This window comes from Drosophila elegans, unplaced genomic scaffold (assembly GCF_018152505.1).
Source record: "Drosophila elegans isolate 14027-0461.03 unplaced genomic scaffold, ASM1815250v1 contig_208, whole genome shotgun sequence".
In the NCBI taxonomy this organism is placed as follows: domain Eukaryota; kingdom Metazoa; phylum Arthropoda; class Insecta; order Diptera; family Drosophilidae; genus Drosophila; species Drosophila elegans.
In genome coordinates, this window is record NW_024545578.1 from 459,428 (window position 1) to 481,438 (window position 22,011).

At 45.2% G+C, this 22,011-nt stretch overlaps 5 protein-coding genes across 11 annotated transcripts; 3 read left to right on the plus strand and 2 right to left on the minus strand.

Annotated features, from left to right (window-relative positions):
- Positions 1-22: 22 nt before the first annotated feature.
- On the minus strand, positions 23-4,190 carry LOC108146371 (G-protein coupled receptor Mth). Of its 3 annotated transcripts, none has more exons than XM_017272359.2 (8): positions 4,061-4,190; positions 2,421-2,928; positions 2,191-2,359; positions 1,950-2,126; positions 1,630-1,884; positions 1,397-1,568; positions 1,128-1,322; positions 23-672 (listed from the first exon to the last, which is right to left on the minus strand). In XM_017272359.2, the coding sequence occupies exons 2-8, from the start codon at positions 2,922-2,924 to the stop codon at positions 546-548; spliced, it is 1,599 nt and encodes a 532-aa protein (XP_017127848.1). In that variant the 5' UTR covers positions 2,925-2,928; positions 4,061-4,190; the 3' UTR covers positions 23-545. The 3 variants fall into 3 exon arrangements, with proteins under 3 accessions (XP_017127848.1, XP_017127849.1, XP_017127846.1); XM_017272357.1 differs by lacking the exon at positions 4,061-4,190 and adding an exon at positions 967-1,060 and having other exon boundaries at positions 562-672; XM_017272360.2 differs by lacking the exons at positions 2,421-2,928; positions 4,061-4,190 and having other exon boundaries at positions 2,195-2,293.
- Positions 4,191-6,329: 2,139 nt separating this feature from the next.
- LOC108146236 (tyrosine-protein phosphatase non-receptor type 4) lies at positions 6,330-15,905 on the plus strand. Of its 5 annotated transcripts, none has more exons than XR_001774471.2 (11): positions 6,330-6,692; positions 10,842-11,233; positions 11,907-12,014; positions 12,076-12,168; positions 12,229-12,370; positions 12,436-13,279; positions 13,593-14,278; positions 14,349-14,973; positions 15,048-15,225; positions 15,289-15,474; positions 15,529-15,905. XR_001774471.2 is itself a non-coding variant. In XM_017272163.2 (11 exons), exons 3-11 carry the CDS (start codon positions 11,081-11,083, stop codon positions 15,376-15,378), a joined length of 2,919 nt encoding a protein of 972 aa, XP_017127652.1. In that variant the 5' UTR covers positions 6,330-6,692; positions 6,823-6,906; positions 10,842-11,080; the 3' UTR covers positions 15,379-15,905. The 5 variants fall into 5 exon arrangements, 3 of the variants coding, with proteins under 3 accessions (XP_017127652.1, XP_041563940.1, XP_017127653.1); XR_001774472.2 differs by having other exon boundaries at positions 15,611-15,905; XM_017272163.2 differs by adding an exon at positions 6,823-6,906 and having other exon boundaries at positions 15,289-15,905.
- A 499-nt stretch (positions 15,906-16,404) lies between these two features.
- Positions 16,405-17,880, plus strand: LOC108145692 (zinc finger matrin-type protein 4). Its single transcript, XM_017271250.2, has one exon. It carries the CDS (start codon positions 16,535-16,537, stop codon positions 17,645-17,647), a length of 1,113 nt encoding a protein of 370 aa, XP_017126739.1. The 5' UTR covers positions 16,405-16,534; the 3' UTR covers positions 17,648-17,880.
- A 424-nt stretch (positions 17,881-18,304) lies between these two features.
- Positions 18,305-21,761, minus strand: LOC108146323 (cell division cycle 5-like protein). Its single transcript, XM_017272287.2, has 4 exons — positions 21,607-21,761; positions 21,273-21,538; positions 19,761-21,211; positions 18,305-19,692 (listed from the first exon to the last, which is right to left on the minus strand). Exons 1-4 carry the CDS (start codon positions 21,649-21,651, stop codon positions 19,004-19,006), a joined length of 2,451 nt encoding a protein of 816 aa, XP_017127776.1. The 5' UTR covers positions 21,652-21,761; the 3' UTR covers positions 18,305-19,003.
- Positions 18,503-18,996, plus strand: LOC108146325 (RING-box protein 1B). Its single transcript, XM_017272288.2, has one exon. The coding sequence runs from the start codon at positions 18,537-18,539 to the stop codon at positions 18,930-18,932; it is 396 nt and encodes a 131-aa protein (XP_017127777.1). The 5' UTR covers positions 18,503-18,536; the 3' UTR covers positions 18,933-18,996.
- Positions 21,762-22,011: the final 250 nt, after the last annotated feature.

Consider the following 22,011-nt stretch of genomic DNA (forward strand, 5'->3'; position numbering starts at 1 on the left):
CGCAGTCGAAAATTGATATAACTTGTGTTGCTGTACTTATTTATTTATGAGTAATGTCGTTATATAAAATTACTGAAAGGCTGTTGTAGTTTGAGAGTTAAGGTTAAGCATTTAGGCCCATTTTCTCGTCTTAATTGTAAACTACAAAACAAGATACGTACTAATCCGAATGTAATTTATCTTTTTAAAACTTAAGTTTTGCTTACCATGGGGATGAGGAAACGAGCCTTAAAGCTAAAACTGTTAGTTACAAATTTTAAGTTGTTCCTTTTTTTTTTCATTTCAAGTGTTAAGTAAATTAAACATATTAGAGTTATTACCTCACGACAAACAGAAATTAATTTGTTACAAATAATAGAGTTAATTGATCTTACGAGTGTTAAGTAAATTAAACATATTAGAGTTATTACCTCACGACAAACAGAAATTAATTTGTTACAAATAATAGAGTTAATTGATCTTACGAGCGCGACAACGTCATCCTTAAATTACTAAATTAATAGTATTGATTTCCTGATGCACTTATTGTTATGCAAATGCGTCATCTACTTTAATGATGTGTTTGGTGCGGAAGAGTTTGTCCTTGTGAATCGATTGAAAGATGCACCAGTCGTACTTCGACTTACTCTCGATCTCGAACTGATGGCACTCCACGTGGTTTTTGGATGGTGTCTAGGAGATAAAAACTATTAGAAATATGAAAGGAACATGAATGGTTAATAAACGTGCAACAGTAAACTAAAGTTAGGTAAAAACAAGAGACAAACACCCTGCCGAGGGAAAGCAGATAAATTCAAAGGTGATAAGCAAAGAACCGAAGTATAAGTGTTAAGAAACATATATCGGCACACCAGTGGGATTAAAATATCGTTTCGATCTGGCATGCAAGAATAAAAGCCTGCTTATTAGTAGAACGAGGGGTTTCCAACACCAAAAATAACAAAGACACAGTTCTCTTCGGATTACCTATTACAGGACATTTGGATCAAATTTGGTATTCTCAAGCGAGATCTCTTCCTCGCTGTCACCGGGCTCCAATTCCTCACTCCCACCCCTAATGCTGCTCAGGCAGAAACAATAATGGGACCTGGTTAATCGAGCTCTTAGCAGAACCGCAGGTTACGTACCGCTCCTTCAAAAGTCTTAGCGTACTGGGCTTTAGAATAAACAGTACAAATATGATGATGCCCTGGCCCCAGTTAAAGTAGTCAGCCACCATTAAAGCGTTGGCCCAAGGTTTGTTGCTCTGCACCAAGTAAGAGATTATCTCGAAACTCCACGACAGACCCATGATGATGAAGAGTCGCAAAAAGAAGGTGTATCTGTAAAGAGTTTTGTAAGCGATTACAATATAATTATAATTATAATTATAAGGGATCAATATAATTATATTCACGTCTGTTTGTCCGAGTTGAGCTTTTGCTTCCTGTCTTGCTTGTTGGCAAAGTTCTGGATATCCCTCTTAACTCTCATTATGCGAATAGACGTTAGGATAAACATGGTAATGTTAAACACAATCAGCAACAGCATCGGTCCATAGAAGTATAGCATGGCAGACCATTCCAAAGCTGTGGATGGAAAGTGAAACTAGATGACAGCCCACGAATATAATCGAAATAGGGAACACACTAAAGATCCAACATTCTTCAGATTTGCCCACACGAGGATTCCAATTCTCGTTTTCCACGAACTTAGCAGCTAGATAGGTGACTCCGGTCAAGAGAGCCGCCATTCCCCAGGCGAACATGTTGTAGGTCAGAAACCGAGATTCCGGCAGGAATCTGTTGACTTGGTGGGAAGTCCCACTGAACGTATTCCAAAGATGCAGACTGATGACAGACAGCCAGAAGAATGCGGCCATGACGAAAAAGTAGCCCAGGAAACCTAGTCAAGAAAATGTGTTACTTTTGTATTTATCCTTGATCTTCGAATTCTTCGAGTCAGCATACCTGCTGTAATGCAGAAACTAAACGATAGGTGCCACAAGTTAAGCAACAGGAAGAGGTAGCCCATGAAGAGACAGACCATGTAGCAGATGAAGCACTTGCCGTGCAAGTTCTGTAGTTTCTTGACAAAGAGATACACGCTGATTGTTAGCACCATACAAATCAACGAAATGATCATCACTGTGGAAATAGAGAGAAAAGAAAATTCATTAAGTTTTTATGCTGCGAAAACATTTAGGCTTACCGACAGTTTGCGCTGTTCTTCCCGTTTCAGATTGCTCTACCAGGCAGGTGTGAGGGACAATTTGCAAAAAAGTTGTTTTTTCGACTTCGTCGTTGAGTTCCATATGCTGGAGGCAGTATTCTCGCTTGCTGAAGAACGCGTTGTCATGGTGGCGTTTAAAGGTTCCATTCTACAGAGGGCCAATGCCGGTTAAAGTTGCCGCATCTATCAAGTTTATTCAGCTAATAAACCTCGAAAAGAGTGTACTTATCCGTTTCTTCTCGGCTGTCTAGGTAGAACATATTGTTATTGGCACAGGGCATGGGCAAGTCCCACTGCAAGATGAATTCTTTTTTAAAGTGCCTCGTGACCACCGATCCGTTGCCGAGCGTCAAGTTCACGAATGGATCGATCCCGTCCGACTCCTCCTGCGTCATGTCATCATAGCATGTGCCTTCGTGCATTATGTGATCGTGAGGGCAGCAAAACCGGATGCAGGGCTTCAATTTGCAGACACATCCTCTTAAGTGGCTCGCCACCTTCTCCTTCGAGTCGTCCGACAAAAGTTTGTAGTCATATTCACCCGTCAAATGAGCGGGAATGACCAAGTCTTCATATAGATAAGAGCCATTTGATAACTTTTGAGCTGTCGATATATTGACAGTGTCAAAGAAGTCGCAATCGGAAATGTCTGCATTTGTTTTTTGCGCTATCAGCAAAAGAACTGTGGCAAACAATCTTGGAAGAATCCGCATTCTTCTGCAAAAAAACAAATGATTTGAAGATAATATCAAAACGCTTATCTATCCCAATTTTTCACAAACTTGTAAAAATTAATCTTTTCTGCATATCTTGTATGTCTTCTTATTAAAATATATACCCTTAAATATAAGTGTTTCTTTGTAAGCCTAACACGCCCTTACATACTGTGATAACTCCTGCCATAAGACATAAAGACTGACTTATCAGCAAAAGGAGCAGACATTGTAACGTTTTTGTTCTGAGCACATTTTCAACTCAGCTGAGAACGTGCTCTCTCTGTGAATGCTGAGTAGTTAAACATTCTAAGCCATTGAGCGATTTTTACTTCGTTTCCCAAGTATGCGTTGCTCTCAGATAAAATTTTCCAACTCAGCGGAGCATGAATGCTCTCTCTTTTCAGTGTTTTTTGTTTTTTTCTTTTCCAAAGAATTGCAATAATAATCATTTTATTGTTTACATCTGCTCAACCGCACTATCGCCGCTACCTGCGAGCTTATTATATAACTTAAGATATGAGAAAACCATTTAAATTAAACTTGGGGTGGGGCGTTTCATGTCAAAATGGATATATTTCATATTTTTTGTCCACCCCCCATTTCGAAATTTTGGTAAACTTTTTGTCTAGATCCGCCCCTGCTCAAAACCATATTTGCCTTGTGAACATCTGCAATAAAATGCGCCATAAATGTGTTGCCGCGCCAATTTAGTATTGAATGTTGTGGACTACTTTTCCCTTTTTGGTTTTTTTTTTTTTTGGAAAACTGAAGGTAGAAAAAATGTGTTTTGTTCAATAATTTGATTTTATTTTAAGAAAGTTAAATTTAAAAAAAATGTTATAGAGTATGTTTTAGTGGTTTAACTTAAAAAATATATAGACTTAGTCAACACGCCGGGCTGATAAGAAATATCCAGCATTCCATACAATCGTTTACTAATTAAAAGCTATTAGGCCACTTAACTTTGAATTTCCACGAAATGTCTGCATGATATTGAGGCATAACTATTAATACGGGCATGAAATTACACTTTTCGCCTCATTCATTGACGAATTCATTGAAGCTCAGAGACATTTCTGCCTACGTCATTGGTCTTATGTACATACATACATATGTTTGCTAAAAGCACTCACTTTAAAGTCTGCGGGATATTATACGGTTCGACTCGACTCCAAACAAAGAACGAGTCTACAATACGCTCAATACGCTATGGAAAAACAATTCTGCGCGTGTGCGAATCAGACGAATTTGGTTCGGTTACTGATTCACCCAAAACGACATTTCAGCGCGTATAGCTGCAAAGATATTCACTTATGTGGCGCGGGGAATAACACTTCATCGTTGAAGAGGGCAGCAGAATGTTAGCGTTTTACTGGAAGAACACATACATAGGTATATGCATTTTAAGGTCCAACCGCCGACCACCTGTTTGGCCGATTTTTCGTTTATGAGAGTGTCGGGCGATATTTCGTACATTAACCTTTGTATTTTACAGGTAGAAAGGCAGACAAAGCAACAGGCACAAGCAAACAATATCAAATAGAAAACGACGCTATGTCAAAAATACGATTTTTTCGGCTGTTCCTGCTTCTCTACAAATACACATCTGTGGGGAATTGTTTCTGTTTTATTTTTAATATTTTGAAGAGTATGCGGACTTCGGAATAATTTTTTTAATAGCTCTATGCTGACGTATTTGCTCGAGCTATATGGTAGACCTACCAAATTTCAACAAATTCTTAGAATTTGATAATATTTTTATATTTAATGCATATTTTTTTAACATATACAATTTTAATCTTTTCTTTAGAAATCATTTGTTGCTTTGTGACGTTGCTTCCTTGTTATCGTTATTTATTATTTTGTAACTCATTTACAAAAAAAACTTCTAAAATACTTTTTATATTTTTGTAGAGGTTAATGAAACAAATATAATAATCTTCATTTTTGTTTAAATAATATTTTAATGATAATAATTTTATAATTTTAATTGTTCCTATATGTTGGATTATATCGAATTGTTTAAAGACAATTGAAATTGTTAAAGACAATTAAAATTACACTGCGAATCATTAAAAAATAAATCATCCAAAAATCATTGTCCAAACAAAAGCAAAACAAAACAAAAGCAAAGGAGCGAAAGCAAAGGGGCGAAATAAAATAAAGGCACACATGCTCCCGTGTATGAGAATGCATGATCACGCATACATTCAAGCGCAAGAGCATCGTTCTTTAAAATTCGCTTCTTTGCGACTGAACGATCGAACTCGTGCAATGAGTCCGCGAGCAAAAAAATGAGAATAAGAATGAGAGAGCAAAAACCCGAATGCACACGAAGCGCCGGGGCTGCGGCTGAGAGCCCCGGGGGCCTGCCGCTATGAAATTTGACCAGTCTAGTATATGTTGTATGATTAGTGGAATAATATTGCAACTAAAAAATGTTGTTATCGCTCTGTAAAGGCTATTAGATGCCAAAAAGTTGAATATTTTTAAGTTCGGCTGAAGTTTGTGGTAAATCCAAACCATACAAAAATAAGCATACAAAATTGTTTAGACCGTGTAGGCCTTGGGATGCAATTAATTCAATATTTAATGTAAAACTTCTCTGCCGCTATCTTTTAAATAAGTATTACCCCCACTAATCATGTACGCATGAAAAAAAAAATATTAATTTAATTTTCGAGATAAACCTTTTTTGTGAAAAGCATCAATTTCATTTTTGCACATATCCCAGACACTAACCATGTTCAAGTGAGTTTCATGGTTTTCAGAGACAAATAAATCGTCGATAGTATTTCGATATTTTCATAATTCATTGTTCATTGGCGGGATATCATTTTGAGATAAGAAAGTAATTAAAATGGCAGTTTATTTTATCGAAATTCGCCCACTTATATGTTAACACTTTCGTGGTTAATGCCTATTCCCGTGTCGTGCCGTATGACAGTCTAAATAGCAAACCACAAATATTTGGATGAAATATCAGACGCTTTCTAAAGCCTCCCAAACACAGATAAAAAACAGACCAAAGTAAATAAGTAAACAAGTAATAATATAATAAGTAAAACATCAGCCAGTATTTTACCCCCCAAACAAAAAAAAATGTATTAAATAAAAAAAACTAATACTAGTGATATAACTTATTAAATATAACTTAGCAATTTCAATAAAACCCAAAAAGAGCAGGGAAAAACGGAATCCGTCTCGGTATTATCGGCATTGTGTGTGGACTGCTCCAGCCTGCAGGCGTCACAAAATTGGCCTGACATTTTTTTAAATTTCCTTACCTGTGTGATATTTTTCAGTGTGACCAGTTTTTTAGAGTTAGGAAGATATAAACATCGATATAACCGATACATCGATATCGACATCGATGTTTCTCCTTCCACCTCTACCATTTTTTCATTGCCCGTCGATTCAGTTTTTTCGGTTTGTTTTCGTTTCTTCGGTTTCCTCGAAAAACCCCAAGTAATGAGACAGATTAAACTTGAAATATAAGTCGCGCATTTATGTTGATTGTGACTGATAGTAGATGTAATATAACTGTTTTTATTTTTCAACTTTGTTGACGTTTTCCTCGAAGCGGCTGCTCAAGTGCAAGTGCGAGTGTCGGTGCCTGTGTCCGTGTTTGTGCGTGCGTGTTTTATGCTGCCTCTTTCCGAATGTATAAAAAATATATTTAGCATTTGTTAAATAAAAGAAGAAGGAAAAAGGAAAATGATCTAGTTGGTACAGCAGCCAAGAGTGTCAGAAAGATAGATAGAGGTGAGATTTTTATTCTTACTTTTGTCTTCGTTTCCTTTTTGTGTTGCAACTCTTCTTTGCCGCAATGTGTGTAATTATTATTATTCTTCCTTTTACCGCTGATCTCCCACCATCCCTTTTCCTCACACAGCCTCTTGCAGCCTCTTTGAATGCAGGCGAGTGAGAGAGCGAGATTGAGATTGAAGTGGTTCACACACACACACACACAAAAACGGTTTGTAAGACGTACGGACGTAATGCAACGAAGGAAGTAGCAAAAGCCGCAGATAAGAGAAAAAAGAAGATTGCCTCTCTCCCCCTCGCCCGCAATTAATAGTTGATTGTTTGTTTACAAAATCGTCAATTAACCTAATATCACTACCCTTTTTTATTCGCCCATCACTGTCATAAGTGGTTGGCTATGCCAAACAACAACACAACTGCCCAAATCGAAAAATTACAGCCAAAAGTAAATAGAATAGTGTAGAACGAAATAAGTACATGAGGGCAGATATGTAGATCAGCTGATCTTCGACATTGAGAGAACAAATGCAATGCGCCTTTGATTTACATCTTTTCTGTTTGTGTTTTTAAGATTTGTAAAATTAATTTTTACGAATTTATATGAATGTTAGCCTGCTGTGACACACAAAGTTTAAGTTAACAAAGTAAGCACTAAAGCATTGTATACAAGTTCAGGGCAAATTGAATTAACAAATATACCTAACCATGTGTATTTGTGTCGCCCGGGTTTGCTGGGGACTGTGTTGCATGTGGAATATGAACACGAAAATAGCATATTCGGAATGTTGAGCGCTGAACAAACTCACGGGGTGCGTCCCTCCCTCCCCCTCCAAATGCCCTTGCCCCGAAAGCAATAAAAATTAAAAGTCAAACAGCGATAAGCGGACTAAACCCCGCCTTGGATGAAGGCCCCATCCCTTCCTGGGGTCGCCACCCCTTCCACAACGAACACATGGCAACCCTGACGCATAGCGATAAAATAAACCCCGAACAAATGCATACGCCAGCCGATAATTAATGCCAGGGCAGCGTAATTGATGCGTCGCCGGCACGAGAGAAAATCAATCGAGGAGCATAGCAGCATAACCTGTTTTTTCCACAGCGCTCTCTGTTTCATTTTAAAAGCAATTTTCCGAGGGGTGTCGCCCCAGCCCTGCCAGGTGAACCCCACAACCCTTGCCACCGGAAAATTCAATTCGAACCAAGCTTTTGCTTTGAGTTCCCCTAATTTTGCCCTTCGCACAGGGAATTAGGGTTGCCAAGCTGACCGCACATATTTGTAACAAGCTCAAAACGAAGTTACAAGCACTAAAAATAAAAAATAACGAACATGGTTTGCAGCCTTTACATTTCTATCAGAAGTCTGTATAAAATCGTAACCACTATCTTCATGACTTACAAAAACTTCATCAGTCTAAATTCCAACTGTGAATATAAGAATGCTATTTGATTTTTTAACAGTACTGGCCGAATTTTGCTTTTTTATTATCAAAAGCAGAGCTTTTATATATGTTATACATTATAATTTGACTTTGATTGGGGTTGCCAGGCGTCGAAAGCGGCTCGTCCTAAAAATGGAAAGCAGCTTGAAGGATGTCGCGTGTAATTGAAGCTGAGTGACACCGGGTTGTCCTCCGTTTACCATCTCCCACGCCCCTCGTTAGACCTCCTCTAAAGCTTATCTTTACGCCCGCTTTGTTTTGCCTAGGCTTTTGTTGTTCTTCTTGTGGCTGCCGTATCTCAAATTACGTTTCCTTAGAAGTTCGACGTCTGCGGTTTCCATTACCTCATACGGGGATCTATTCTGCCCATTGCCCTTGTCTCTGGAATGGTTTCATTGATTGAACAACCCCGACGAGTGATGGGCTCTCGACAATCCGAAGTCGATCTGAAGTACTTGCGGGCACACAGAGGTCAGGAAAGTGCTGAGTTAGCTTTATAGACCCCAACTGGTTTGGCAAGAGCCATCTCTTCAGCCATCCCTCTTGCCCTCGGGCGAACAAAGAAAGAGCCGCTGAAAGAAACGGAAGCTGAGAATGCGACCGCCACCAGCCCGTTATTCGGTCAGCGGGATGGAGAAAGAGCTGCTGGGTAAACAAACAAACATGTATGCAAATATGTGTCCCAATGATAATTTCGCACAAAAAGTCGGTCAACGAACTGAAAAAGCGAGGAAGTGCGGTCAAACAATGAACATCACAATGGGACACCGCCTGCCTAGGTGTTGTTGTCCATTCGATTTCATATTGAAAAGTCAATACGACTGAGAGTAGTAGTACGTCCAGTTATAGGTTGCCTTAAATGGATACCAAACTAAACTGCCTTCCGGGCAAATATGGCAACCAACGAGGGGCACTCTACCCCTTTTCCCCCTCCCGTTCCATTCATCTGGTATCGTAACGCTGTCCCGTGGGCGACAGGGAATGACGCCATCCATCCGTTTGTTTGTTTTGAATAATATTCCGATTTTGTACTGTGTTCTGTTTTGCAAACCTGTTGATAACCGAGGCAAACACAGTGAGGCCACAGGATATGGCAAATGCTAGAAATGCGCATTAGATAGTAGGGCGAAAATGAAATTTTTTGATATTTGCAATAAAATGTTTTTCTTAAAAAAGGGGCTCCTGTAGTAGACCAATACCCTTAACTTTCGCTTGAGTCGTATCAACTGATAATAAACCCGGGGCTTTTCGAAGAGGAAACTGAGCGGAACGGAGGCTCATTTTTAGTTCGACCTTAAGCCACATTTATTTATTGCCCATTTGTGATTCTTTGTGCCACCATATAAATTATCCGCACGTCATCGATAGTGCACACATTTATCTAGTTAAGTGATAGATGTAGCACTAGTTTTGCTTCTTGATCCGTCTGCTTCACCCATCTGTCTCTTTCGCCTGACAACAGCCCGGAAACGTATTATTTATGTAAGAACAGCGCACACAAAAATATCTTTCCCTATACTGAGATATTTTTACTTGCGACAATTGCGCTCTTTCCCGGCCAAAGAAAGAAAACCAAAGATCATTGGTTTTGTGGCGAAACAATACAGGAATGAAATCTATGTCTCGTTAGCACATCGATAAAAGGCTTAACGCCCCCGATATCTGACCCCTAGCAGTTCGATCAGCTTCTAAAAGCGGCCACTGACTCAGGGGAATTCGCAAGTTAGCCTCTATTCGATAATTACTGGCAACTGTGTGGTAACAATGGAAAAAGCTCGGTATCAGACTTCTTGCGTAGCCCAACATAAGCGGTTTTAACCCAGTTTAGGAGAACAGTCAACGTCTGCGGGAAAACAAGGTTGAAAGGTAAAATAGGTGGAATAGTGCTTACAATTATGCACACACAGATATTTTCTTTTGTGTATATTAGTCGAGAGCATTTAAGCCAATTACACGGCACATCAATCATTAGCAAAGACGATTTGTGTGCCACACGGCTTGGGGCAACTGCACTGAAAGAACTGAGTTTTAAAATGTGGTCTAAATTGGTGAAAATTTATATGAACCTCTTCTTGATATATTATTTTGTATTATAATTGTCAATTGCATTTATTACTCTACTTAACAAAGCCTTTTTCAAAATTTACATTTCTGGAAGCGATTTATAATGGTTTTCTAATAAGTTGTTGGTATTGGTATAGGTATTGGCTTTTTTATAAGTGTTTTCTTAGAAGTTCATAGATGGGAAACAAGCTTGTACTAGTGCTGCCCTCTATATAATGGCTGACTTTACCTTATCTACAAGTTTGACAACAGTTATTCTGGGCTTTCTGACGGCCCGCGAGTAAAAAAAGCTGTGCGTTGCAATGCAAGAGGCAAAGAAAGGCCTCAAAGACAAGTTATTAGTCACCCAGCACTTGTCGATTGTCGTCGACGTCGTTTGTGTGTCTGGGTTTGCTCTACGTGGAAGTATGCATCATTCAAACCCGCGGGGGATATGGAAATGAGGGGCAGGAAAGCCAAAGCCAAAGCCAAAGCCTTGCGTTGTTAGGTAGTGAGTGTTGTGTGTGCTAGACATAAAATAACAACTAAGAAAATAAACAACTGCAGCGGAAGAGGAGGCGAGAACGAATATAGTTATGCCTTCATCAAGCCGTAAGTCGGTGCTCATAAAGACCCCGTTTCTCACCCGTTCTCGTTTCAGTCAATCAGAGATCCATCCACATGAAAAGGAGCCGAGGGAGGCAGACGAATTGACTGGAAACAAACCAACCAGCCAGCATACAAAGCAAACAAATACTCTTGCCAATTTATCGAATAAACAAGAAGCCGAGCCAGGAGAGGCCCCAATTTCTCCGCAATCAGCGCCCTCCAACGTGATATACGTACTATATTCGCACCCCTCGATCCCCACCCGAATCATGGAGTTCATGGAGTTCGGTCATGTTTGAGCGCTTCCGACTGAGCAACCTGACCAGAACCTTTCGCCTGCGAGGAGGCGGCCCAGAACTGGCGCGCGACAAGAAGAACCCGCAACGGCAGCAATGCGTCACCGTCCTGTTCCTAGATGACATCACGCACACCTTTCGGATCGAGGTAACACCCTCAACTTTACATGGTTCCAACCCTCGAAACCTAATAGTCCTGAACGCGTGTTCTTTGCATTTCATTCCCAATACAGTAATGAAAAATTCGTTGTTTTTATAACAACATTTAAAAATATTATATTCAAACCATAACTGTTTGAAATGCATTTAGAATCCAATTCAATAACGAAAATCCTTTGTTTTTATAACTCTTTTTAAACGTAATATGTTATGTCCAAGCCACAACTGTTTGCGTTGTACCCGCATTAACCATGCGCATAATTTTTTGATATGCGAATGTAGTCAAAGTGAAGAAAGTTTTCGTGGTCTGCGTCGGGTAATCATCACTATTCATTTATTCACTTTTTATCTGTTCATTTTTTGGCTCTGCACTCGAAGAGCTTGCTTTCATCTCGACTAGCATCTCCAGACACGCACTTGTCCGCATTGTTTTCCAATCTCCATCCGAGGTTTCGCTTTCTTTCACCTCGATGATCAAGTGTGTGCGGTTGCAAATAATAATCAAGATGGAATCTGTCTACCAAATTGAAACTAAATAGTCGTCGCTTAATCACTGTAATTGCACCAAAGGCATTGGAGGGAGAAATTCAAACAGACCTAGTTTTTGAGCTTTGCGTACCTGAACAACAAACAACTACAATTTATTTTTTCTACTCTTTTAGAAACGTGCGAAAGGCTCTGAGCTCTTGGATCAGGTCTTTCAATATCTCGAGCTATCCGAAAGGGACTACTTTGGCCTACTTTTTCCACAGAAGCCGGGTGACGTTGTGGTAAGTCGAGCAATACTCATTCTCGAGAACACATCTTATTCCTCTGGTGTCCTTTTTTCAGAGATGGGTGGATGCCCAGAAGCAGTTCAAGAAGCAATGCAGCAGCGTTTCGCTCGACAACGATGCCGTTCCATTATTAGAGTTTAGGGTTAAGGTGAGAGTGCTGCCTGCTATTGCTCTCCAGGAACTTGAGATTTCCCTCCTTCACCCACAGTTCTTTGTAAGCGACCCCAGCCGACTGCAGGAGGAGTTCACTCGCTACCAGTTCTATCTGCAGATCAAGCGACAAATCCTGCTGGGAAAGCTGCCATGCTCCAGCAACACCCAGTGCCTGCTTGCCAGTTACACGGTGCAATGTGAGTACTATATCTAAGTAGAGCTCTTAAAAAAGTCATGGCACCAACCCGTATCCCTCACACAGCCGAGTTGGGCGACTTCAATGCCCCGGAACACCAGCCGGGCTACTTGAGCGGAATGCAGTTGCTCAGCGACCAGACGCCCGAGGCTGAACGCAAAGTTGGAGAGCTGCACAAGCTGCATCGCGGTCAACTTCCGGCGGACGCGGAGTACAACTACCTGGAGCACGCCAAGCGACTGGAGCTGTACGGGATCGACTTGCACCGGGCCACCGATTCCAATGGCAAGGAGCTGCAGCTGGGCGTCTCGGCGGTGGGACTGCTCGTCTTCCAGCACTCGCTGCGGGTGAACACCTTCTCGTGGAGCAAGATGGTCAAGGTGTCGTTCAAGCGCAAGGACTTCTTCATCCAGCTGCGCCGCGAGCCCAGCGAGAACTACGACACGCTGCTGGGCTTCGGCATGAGCAGTCATAAGCACGCCAAGGCGCTGTGGAAGTCCTGCGTGGAGCACCACAGCTTCTTCCGCCTGAAGCGGCCCCACCGCCTCTCGCGCTTCCTCAACATCAGTCTGGGCAGCAAGTTCTACTACTCGGGTCGCACGGAGCTTCAGGCGGTGCAGGAGTCCAAGCAGCGCGGCCGCATCCACAAGGTCTTTGTGCGCTCGCCCAGCAAGCGGCTCCTGGGAGCTGCCGGCGGAACCTCGGCCTCTCCGGGCGGTACTCCGATGCTGCAGCACAGCGGCTCCGAGAGTGCCACCTCGCACAACGGCAAGCCAGCGGCTGGAGGAGGCACCATTCTGACCATCACCAAGACGAGCCGGGCCCACGACAACAAGGTCACTTCCAAGGAGGCCGACTCTATGCCCAGGAAGGCCTGGGAGCAGCAGAGCGACGAGTATGACATCCAGCTGTAAGTGAGAAACAGTTGGGAAATTGTTTCGTAAAGGGTTTAACTACAAACAATAGCGTCCGGCACGAGTATTAAGCAAAACAGTTCAAGTAACTAACTATGCGATGCGATCGACACAAAGGGATCGTTGGAATCATGAGCTCATTACATGATACATTCATATAAATGTATCGCATTTTTAATTAAATTGTGCATGACCTCAAGCTCTTCCATGATCAAGTTCTAATTCGGAGCTGATTTCAAACGCAACTCGTGCTGGGCTCTATATTATAAGGATTTGATTATGTATAATACTTGTATTTTGCGCTTCCAGCGACGTGGGCTTCATCGAACAGTGCACGCGGCGCTTCGAGTCCGCCTCTCCGTCGCCCATGCCGCCCGCCTACAGCTCCGGCCAGCACAGTCCGCTCCTGCTGCCCACGACCATCGCGGACGCAGTGGGTCAGCAGCAGCCGGAGAGTGGCAGCGACCTCATCACCATCCGCCTGCAGGCCGACGAGCAGGGACGCTACGGCTTCAACGTGAAGGGCGGCGTGGACCTGAGTCTGCCGGTGCAGGTCTCCAAGGTGGTGCCCCACACGCCCGCCGACCGCTGCACGCCACGAGTCTGCGAGGGCGACGAGGTGCTCATGATCAATGGTCGGGATGTGCACGGTCTGCGGCACGAGCAGGTGGTGGCCATGATTCGGGACTGCCGTCAGCAGGCCAGTGGCGAACTGCTGCTGACTGTGCGGCCCCAGCGCTCGGCACCACTGCTCCTCGAGGAGGAGCCTCTGTATCAGTACGTGCCAGAGAGCGACGAGATCGGATCGCACTCCAATCTGCTCGACGGCGATGCCCTCTTCACCCAGAGCCTGCTACTGCTAAGCGATGGCCTGGCTTCCGGCGCCCTGCTGGCCCAGTACGAGCTCATGTACAGGAAGAACCCGGATCTGGCCATCACCGAGGCTCGGAAGCCAGCAAATGCCCCAAAGAACCGATATCGAGACATATCGCCATGTGAGTTTGACTGCCGCTGTCTAACAATTTGTGTGTGTAAACATTCATTTACATTCATTTGCCACTTCAGATGACTGCACGCGTGTTTCTCTGGTGAACTCGCTAACCGGCGACTACATCAACGCCAACTACGTGAACATGGAGATTCCCGGCGGAGCAGTGAACCGGTACATAGCCACCCAGGGTCCGCTGGCCAGCACCACGACGGACTTTTGGCGCATGGTGCAGCAGGAGAGCAGCCACCTCCTGGTAATGCTGACCACGGTGATGGAGTCGGGTCGCCAGAAGTGCCACCAGTACTGGCCGGTGACTGGCGAGGAGCTCCAGCTGGCGGAGGGGTTCTCGGTGCGCTGCCTCAGCGAGAAGCCGGATGAGACGGGCAGCTTCGTCTTTCGCGAGTTTGTGCTGAAAGACAAGCACGAGCAGCGGCACATCCACCACATGCAGTACCTGGCCTGGCCGGACCACTGCGTCCCCTCCGATCCCAATCTCTTTCTGGAGTTTACGGAGCGGGTGCGCGCCGCCCGCAATCGCACACTCCTGCAGGAGATCGAGGAGAGCCTGAAGCAGGTGCGTCTGATGGACGCGGATGCGGATGCCGACGAGAACGGCGGCCTAATGCGGGAGCGCAAGTGCGCGGCCAGCAATGGAGCCACTCCGGAGGACGAGACGCCTGTCTCGACAAGCGTGCATCAGTAATTATTTATTTAAATTAAACGCTGGCTGTGGTTGTAAACAATAATTTATATTAATCTCAATTTACTTACAGGTGCATCAGTGCCGCCAATCCACCTGTGATCGTCCACTGCTCGGCGGGAATCGGACGCACAGGAGTGCTCATACTGATGGACACTGCGCTGGCTCTAATGGAAGCCCGCGAGCCCGTTTACCCGTTGGACATTGTGCGCACCATGCGCGATCAGCGCGCCTGCATGGTGCAGAATGTGGTGAGTACCGCTGGCCAGGATTCACCCGGCGATGGCTGTCTCATGCGAGTCTTTCAATTCCAGAGCCAGTACCGCTTCGTGTGCGAATGCATTTGCGCTGCCTACATGAAGATCTCACGCAGCAGTGCGGCCATCAACGACGACGAGGATTAACCCAGCTACGCAATCTACAATCTTCCGCTTTACACGCCCCAAAACGATTTGAGTTTTTCCTGTTCTATACGTACCTACGTCTAGATCTGTCTAACTGTTAGTACCCGTAGACATATGATTAAAACTAATTGTATATCATTACTATTACAGACCCCTTGCTATATTGTATTATCAAATCCGTTCATAAGTAGCTCTAGAATACACACACTTACTTATACATTATCTCCATCAGTCGCCGCAAGTGCTGCAAGGGAAACGATTCTAAATTTACAAAGCCACCACGACGGAATGGTAAACGAAGTGAACCAACTACCTAATCGAAGTATACAAAGCGGAGCAAATGGCACCTATTTACACCCATCCAACGCTACACGAGAACAATACGCAACCAGCAAACAGAATACGATCCTTATACACAAATGGACAACAAGAGAAGATAAAACTGTTAGTATTTTAGCACCAAATCAATTCATAAATGTATTTATGCTACAAAAAACAATCCAATAAAATGTGTAATTAAAAAAAAAGAAAGTCTTTTAAATATTTCTAAGGGAACTTCACTTGTAGCGTGCTCAGTTCTTTAAAACAGCCTATATTGTGTTTTTAAAGTTCATAAACTTGGATTTGGTACAGTTTATAATGAGGGTTAATAATACTTCTAAAATATTTATTTATTTATACAATGCTAACTAATAGTTAAAACTAGGAGTTAACAAAAATTGTGGTTCTAAAATATATATCCCTAAATACTGAATAACACATGCAAATTAAAAATTATTGCTATATTGTCTTGTTAGTAGACATCAAAGTGGCAATACATTTTTACCAAATGTCTCGTGTTTAACATATAAAACCTCAAATCCCAACTCTTGATCTCAAATTCAAATGTCATTTGGTTTTTGAATAAGACCGCCAAAGCGAAGGTCAATCTGACATAGAGACGGTAGTTTTAAAACCAATGAAATATCGGCAATATTGTTTTTTTTTGTAAATATGTTTTTCCCATTTTTTGTCTCAGTTTGAATTGTGAAATGACGATTGCAAAAGAGTTATAGTTATTGTGTTATAGAATTTATTTGTTGGTGCGGTCGACGCATGCGTGTGATTTGTGTTGCCATCTCTAGCATTGCATTGGGTTATAGATTTCAGACGCGAAATGCGTTCCTCCGGATTCCTGAGTGACTTCCACATTCCGCACCTGGCGGCGGGAGTGACCCAGAGTGTTCCCATGGCCAGAGCCCGGAACGAATCTCCGCCAGCGCCGGAGGTCGTGAGCGGAAATCGCCTGGTGGCACCGGGTAAACAATCGGGGGGCAACGGCAGCTCGGACCCCGGTTCCATGAGACCCCTGAAACGGAAGGCTGGGCAGACGGAGGTCGACTCGGAGCTGACCTTGTTTCCCGGACGGGACGAGAGCTATCCGGAGGAGCTGAACCGGCTGATTGGGCCGCTCAACTGCGAGCTGTGCAAGGTGCAGATGACCTCGAGGAAGTGCGCCCGGGATCACTACGAGTCGAAGGCCCACGACCGCCACATCAGCGCCTGGCTGGCCAAGAACTACACGGAGGCGGGTCTGCAGGCGCCTCCGGTCAAGCGGCTGTCCAGGCAGGGACCAACCGGCCCCAGCGCCTTCCACTGCGACCTCTGCGATCTGGATCTCACCTCCGCCATGCACGCCCGCCAGCACTACCTGGGGCGGAAGCACAAGCTGGTGGAGCAGCGCATCTCGAAGCCTTCGGGATCGGGCCACTACGACTCGGCCGGAAGGTGGGTGCGAACAGGCAGCAGGTTGGAGGAGGAAGGAGCGGCACACCCTTCCGACGGACGTCATGGCATCGGGGCGCTGTTCCTCAAACCGGAGGGGGGCTCAGTGGGTCAGGATGTCCCCATGGAGGACGTGCCGCCCCAGAGGAGCCCCATCAAATCGGAGGACAAGGAGCGCACATGCAGCCTATGCAGAATAGTGGTCACCTCTGCTCCGCAAATGCAGGTTCACCTGGCCGGGGCCAGGCACCAAAAGAACATGCGTTCATCCGCTGGCCCGGATCAGTGCGGAGGAGATGTGCGCCTTCCGAAGGCACCACCGCCACCTGCACCCGAGAAGCTGGACGCCGCGGAACTGGCCATGTACCGTACTCCAATTGGGCAGTACTACTGCAAGCCCTGCAACATGATGATGAACCATGCCACCACCTTGCAGCAGCACCTCATCGGAAAGAAGCACCTGAAGTCGGTGAAAGCGCTTCCTCAAACCGATAAGACTATCTAGGGAATTCCTCTAGATGATTATAACATTAATGATTGTGCTACAGAAAGTAAAATCACTTAACCATAACTTTCTTTGTTATAGGACTAACTCTGTATTGATAGCAACAAGTTCCATAATATGGAAACAATTTCTAATTTACAATAAAATAAATCTAAAAGCCCTCTAAAATCTGAAATTAAATATAGGGAATTCCTTAGTAAACACCAAACGATTATACTTTATATGCAGTATCATCACTTAACGAGCATCGTCATATGATTTTGCTTTTGGAAGTAAAATCACTTATTTGGATAACTTCGTTGTTTCAAAATTTACTATATATTGATCAAAAATAAGTTCCATATGGAAACCATATGATCAATTCATAAAAGTTGCATTGATTTCTTATTTGCAATATAAAAGACCATCTAGGTAAATCGTTAAATAGGTTATACCCCACAAATAATTGATAGAACTAATACTCTACAAGGATTGTCAAATGCCACAGCAAATTTAAAAAGTATAAAGAATTTACTAAAAAAATATATGTTCCATTAAATGGAATCCATATAATAAATTCAATTTCGTAGCACTGATTTCTCTCCATTCTAATAAACTTAAATGATTTAAAAATGTATACTATTCGGACTGTAGTTTTTATAAACAAAGCTTAAACGCTGGCTTTTCATGTATTTATTTTATTTTTATTAACATTTTTTGTATAAACTAAGTGTTTTAAAGTATTGGGTTTTAAGCACACCACTTCCCCGGTCAATCAATCATCAGTTTTGAAACAACGTCAAGTTAGGTGATATTTGGGGTGTAAAATAGCTCACATCAAATTCGATTTCAAAGGGATAAACTTATTTTGAGGAAAAGAGCAAAAATTATTGAAATTAAGTGACAGACAATGACCGATAAAATGGAGGTTGAGGAGACAGAGGACTTTCACGATCTGGATTTCAACGACGACGAGGCATCTTGCAGTGGATTAGGAGGTGGAGGAGGAGGAGGCGGTTGCGGTGGCCAGTTAAAAGAGGAGCGCTTCGTGGTGAAGAAGTGGGTGGCGCACGCCTTGTGGTCGTGGGACGTGGCCGTGGACAACTGCGCCATCTGCCGCAACCACATCATGAACCTGTGCATCGAGTGCCAGGCGGATCCGAATGCGAACCAGGACGAGTGCACCGTGGCCTGGGGCGAATGCAACCATGCCTTCCACTACCACTGCATTGCCCGCTGGCTGAAGTCGCGCCTCGTCTGTCCGCTGGACAACAAGGAGTGGGTCTTCCAGAAGTACGGTCATTAGAGAGGGAACTGGACGACATATTTGGGTGTTCTGCTTGGTTAAATTAAAACTAAATTAGAGCTGACTTGGGCTTAGGCTTCCTGTTCGGGCAGCAGTTGCTGCGCTGTGGGCCTCACTCCCGTTATTTGCTCAATCTGGGAGTAGAGCGATTCGCGCTCCTCCACTAATCCGGCGTACTTTTGCTGCAGCTCCTTCTCACGGTCCATCTGCCGACGCACATCCTCCTGCAGCGACTCCAGGCGACGCGGCACTGCGATGGCCTCCTGCTCGCCCAGGAAGCGGAATGTGGACAGCGACACCGAGTTCTGCTCGATCTGGCCGAACGTGTCCTGCAGCTGTTTGATCAGCACCTGGGCGCGCGCCTGGTAGCCACCGGTGAGGATCTTCAGCTTTTTCTCAATCTTGCCGCACCGCTTGGCCTCCTTGGCCATGTGGCGGCGGTTTGTCTCCAGCCGCTTCTCCGCGGACTCCAGGCGATCCTTCTTGCTGGCCAGATTGGCGCGAGTGTAGCGGTGTTGGGACGGCAGGTAGAGCACCTGGCCGAGGCACTCCTGCCACACTTGAGCGTAGACATCCAGGGGCAGTTCGCCGTGCGACATGCGCTCCTTCACCACCTCCATTTCCTCGGTGAGCATCTGCCTGGCCTTGGCCAGTTCCTGCTGCGAGATGTCCTCGTAGGGATTGGCCTTGAAGTAGCTCTGCAGCTGCTCCAGCTTGTGCTGCGATTGCCCGGGCACGGGATCCTTGACAGAGTCGTACACTGTGGGGATTGTAGGGTGAAATTGGGTTTTAACTTCTATATTTACTCAATTATTTATGTTCACTCACACTGCATGGTGATCATCTCGTGCTTGATCAACTCCTCTGCCTGCTGCTGCTCTGTGAGGTTCTGTTTCTCGGACTGTGGTCGCAGGATCTTGGTGTTCACCTCCGTCGGCCGAGGCAGGCTGCGCTGGATAACCTGCGAGCGCTTCTCCAGTTCCCGCTTCCGGCGAGCCTCCTGCTCGGCAAGCAAACGGGCATCCACGTCCGCCTGATCCTCCACAGCGGGCTCCGAGTTGGCCTCCATGGGCTCGCTGTCCTCCTGCTCGGGCACCACGATCTCGTAGTCGTTTCGCGGAGCGGGCAGCGTGGAGAGTCCCTCCCGCAGCGTGGACTTTAGTTGCTTCTGGTAGTTTTTATACAAGGCCGGGGTCTCGGTGACGCCCATGCTCTCTTCGGGATTGATGCTCAGCTTGTCCCTCACGTAGGCGGGAGTGTTGATGACTCCGCCAGCGCCTCCAGCCCCCTTAACCGGAACCAAAGCGCCCGAAGAAGGGGTGAGGAATCCTCCCGGAGTGGCTCCCCCTGCAGAATCGCGCTGAGTTCTGAACGGCGTGGCAATCACTGTGTTTGGCGTGGCAATGGATGCCGCCTTGGGCAGCACACCAGAGAAATCAGACTCGTGGAGAGGGGTATTTAGGCCACCTTTCAATGGCGTTTCCGTGTGCGTCAAGGCCATCATGTTCTGGGCCTCCTGCATGATGCGATCCGTGTACGGGGCAGGTGTTCGCGGAGTGGCCGCCACCTGAGGCGTAATCGAATAGTCCGCCAGCAGGGCATCCGTGGTCTCAATGCCACTTTCTCCGGCTATCTCCTTGGCCATCTCGCTGGCGCGTCCCAGCTTCACCACTTGCTGCAGCTCCATGTCCGAGATCTGCGGCGTGGGCAGCACCAGCTTGGAGCGCTTGCGCTCCGGCTCCATGTTCTGCAGCATGGCGGTGGGCACCTCGTTCTCCTTGCGCTGCTTCAGCTTCTGCTTGTCGCGCTTTCGCTCCCGCTCCTCCTTCTCGGAACGCAGCTCTCCGTCCAGATCCTGCTGTCGCATTTTGTTAAAGTCCGGCTCGTTCTTTTGCAGATGCTCCTCCGCCGTGTCATAGAATCCCAGGGCGGGTCGCTTCTCGAAGGGAATTTCGGCGTTGTAGTCGATGCCCTTGATGCGCTTGCGATTGCCGCTGCCAATGCCGGCGGCACGCAGTTCCCGACGCTTCTGGAGCGTGGCCAGGCGACGGGCCTCCTCCAGCTGCTTCTCGCGCGCCTTGCGCTTGGCCTTCTTGCCCTGCGTGTTGGCCAGGCGGGCTCGGGCCTCCGACAGCATCTCCAGCTCGTCCTCGTCCATGTCCTTGGGATCGGGCCGGGCCGGTTTGGTCTCCGGATTGGGGTCGATCTCGCCCGGCTTCAGCTTGCGCGGATCGTCCATGGTGCCGTCCTCGCCATCCTCCTTGCGCTGGGCTTGGTCACTAATTGGGATTGGGATTGGGATTAGTGATTTATTTGGGGAGTAAGTAGAAATATACCCACAGCAAGTATTCATAGCGCTCCAAGCACTGGGCAGCAGTTCTTCCAATGATCGGCGCAATGGTGCGCCACTGCGTGGGCATCAGTTTGGCCAGGTGGAGCAGCTTCTCGTCCTCCTCGCGTGACCACTCGGTCTTCTTGATGCTGGGATCCAGCCACTCGTACCACCTGGCCTTGCATTGCTTGGCCGACTTTCTGTGCAGCAGGGAGGCAATCCGACTCCATTGGTTTTTGCCATATTTCATCACCGCCGCCTTGAGGATCTCATCCTGGTGGATAGAAAGCGCATGTGAGGAGAGGAATTTGGGGAAATTGGGGTAGTGCAAGTGCCACTTACCTCCGTGTTGCGCCACACACCGCCCTTGATCATTATTCGCGGCATTTCGAGGCCTTACAATGATTTTTTCCCGCGTTAATAAAAGATTTTACACAATTTTCTCTTGGCTCCACGAAATTCCGCTATTTTTTATTGGCATTAGCCGCTAGTGATGGTTCGTTTTTCGATATCAGCGATAGCTGGTGCCTTAGTATTTTTTTTGGTATTTTTCGACTGCTTTACACTGCTCGCATACTGTCTGAAAAAATTAAATTACTGCTCTAAAAAGTTAATATTTTGAATTTAGTTGGTTGTTTTAAATATAACAACAAATTATCAAAGACGAGGTCTGAAATGTACAGCTATTTGTACAAATTTATAATAACAAAGTCAGTTTTATTAAATGCTATATATTCTATAGCTTAA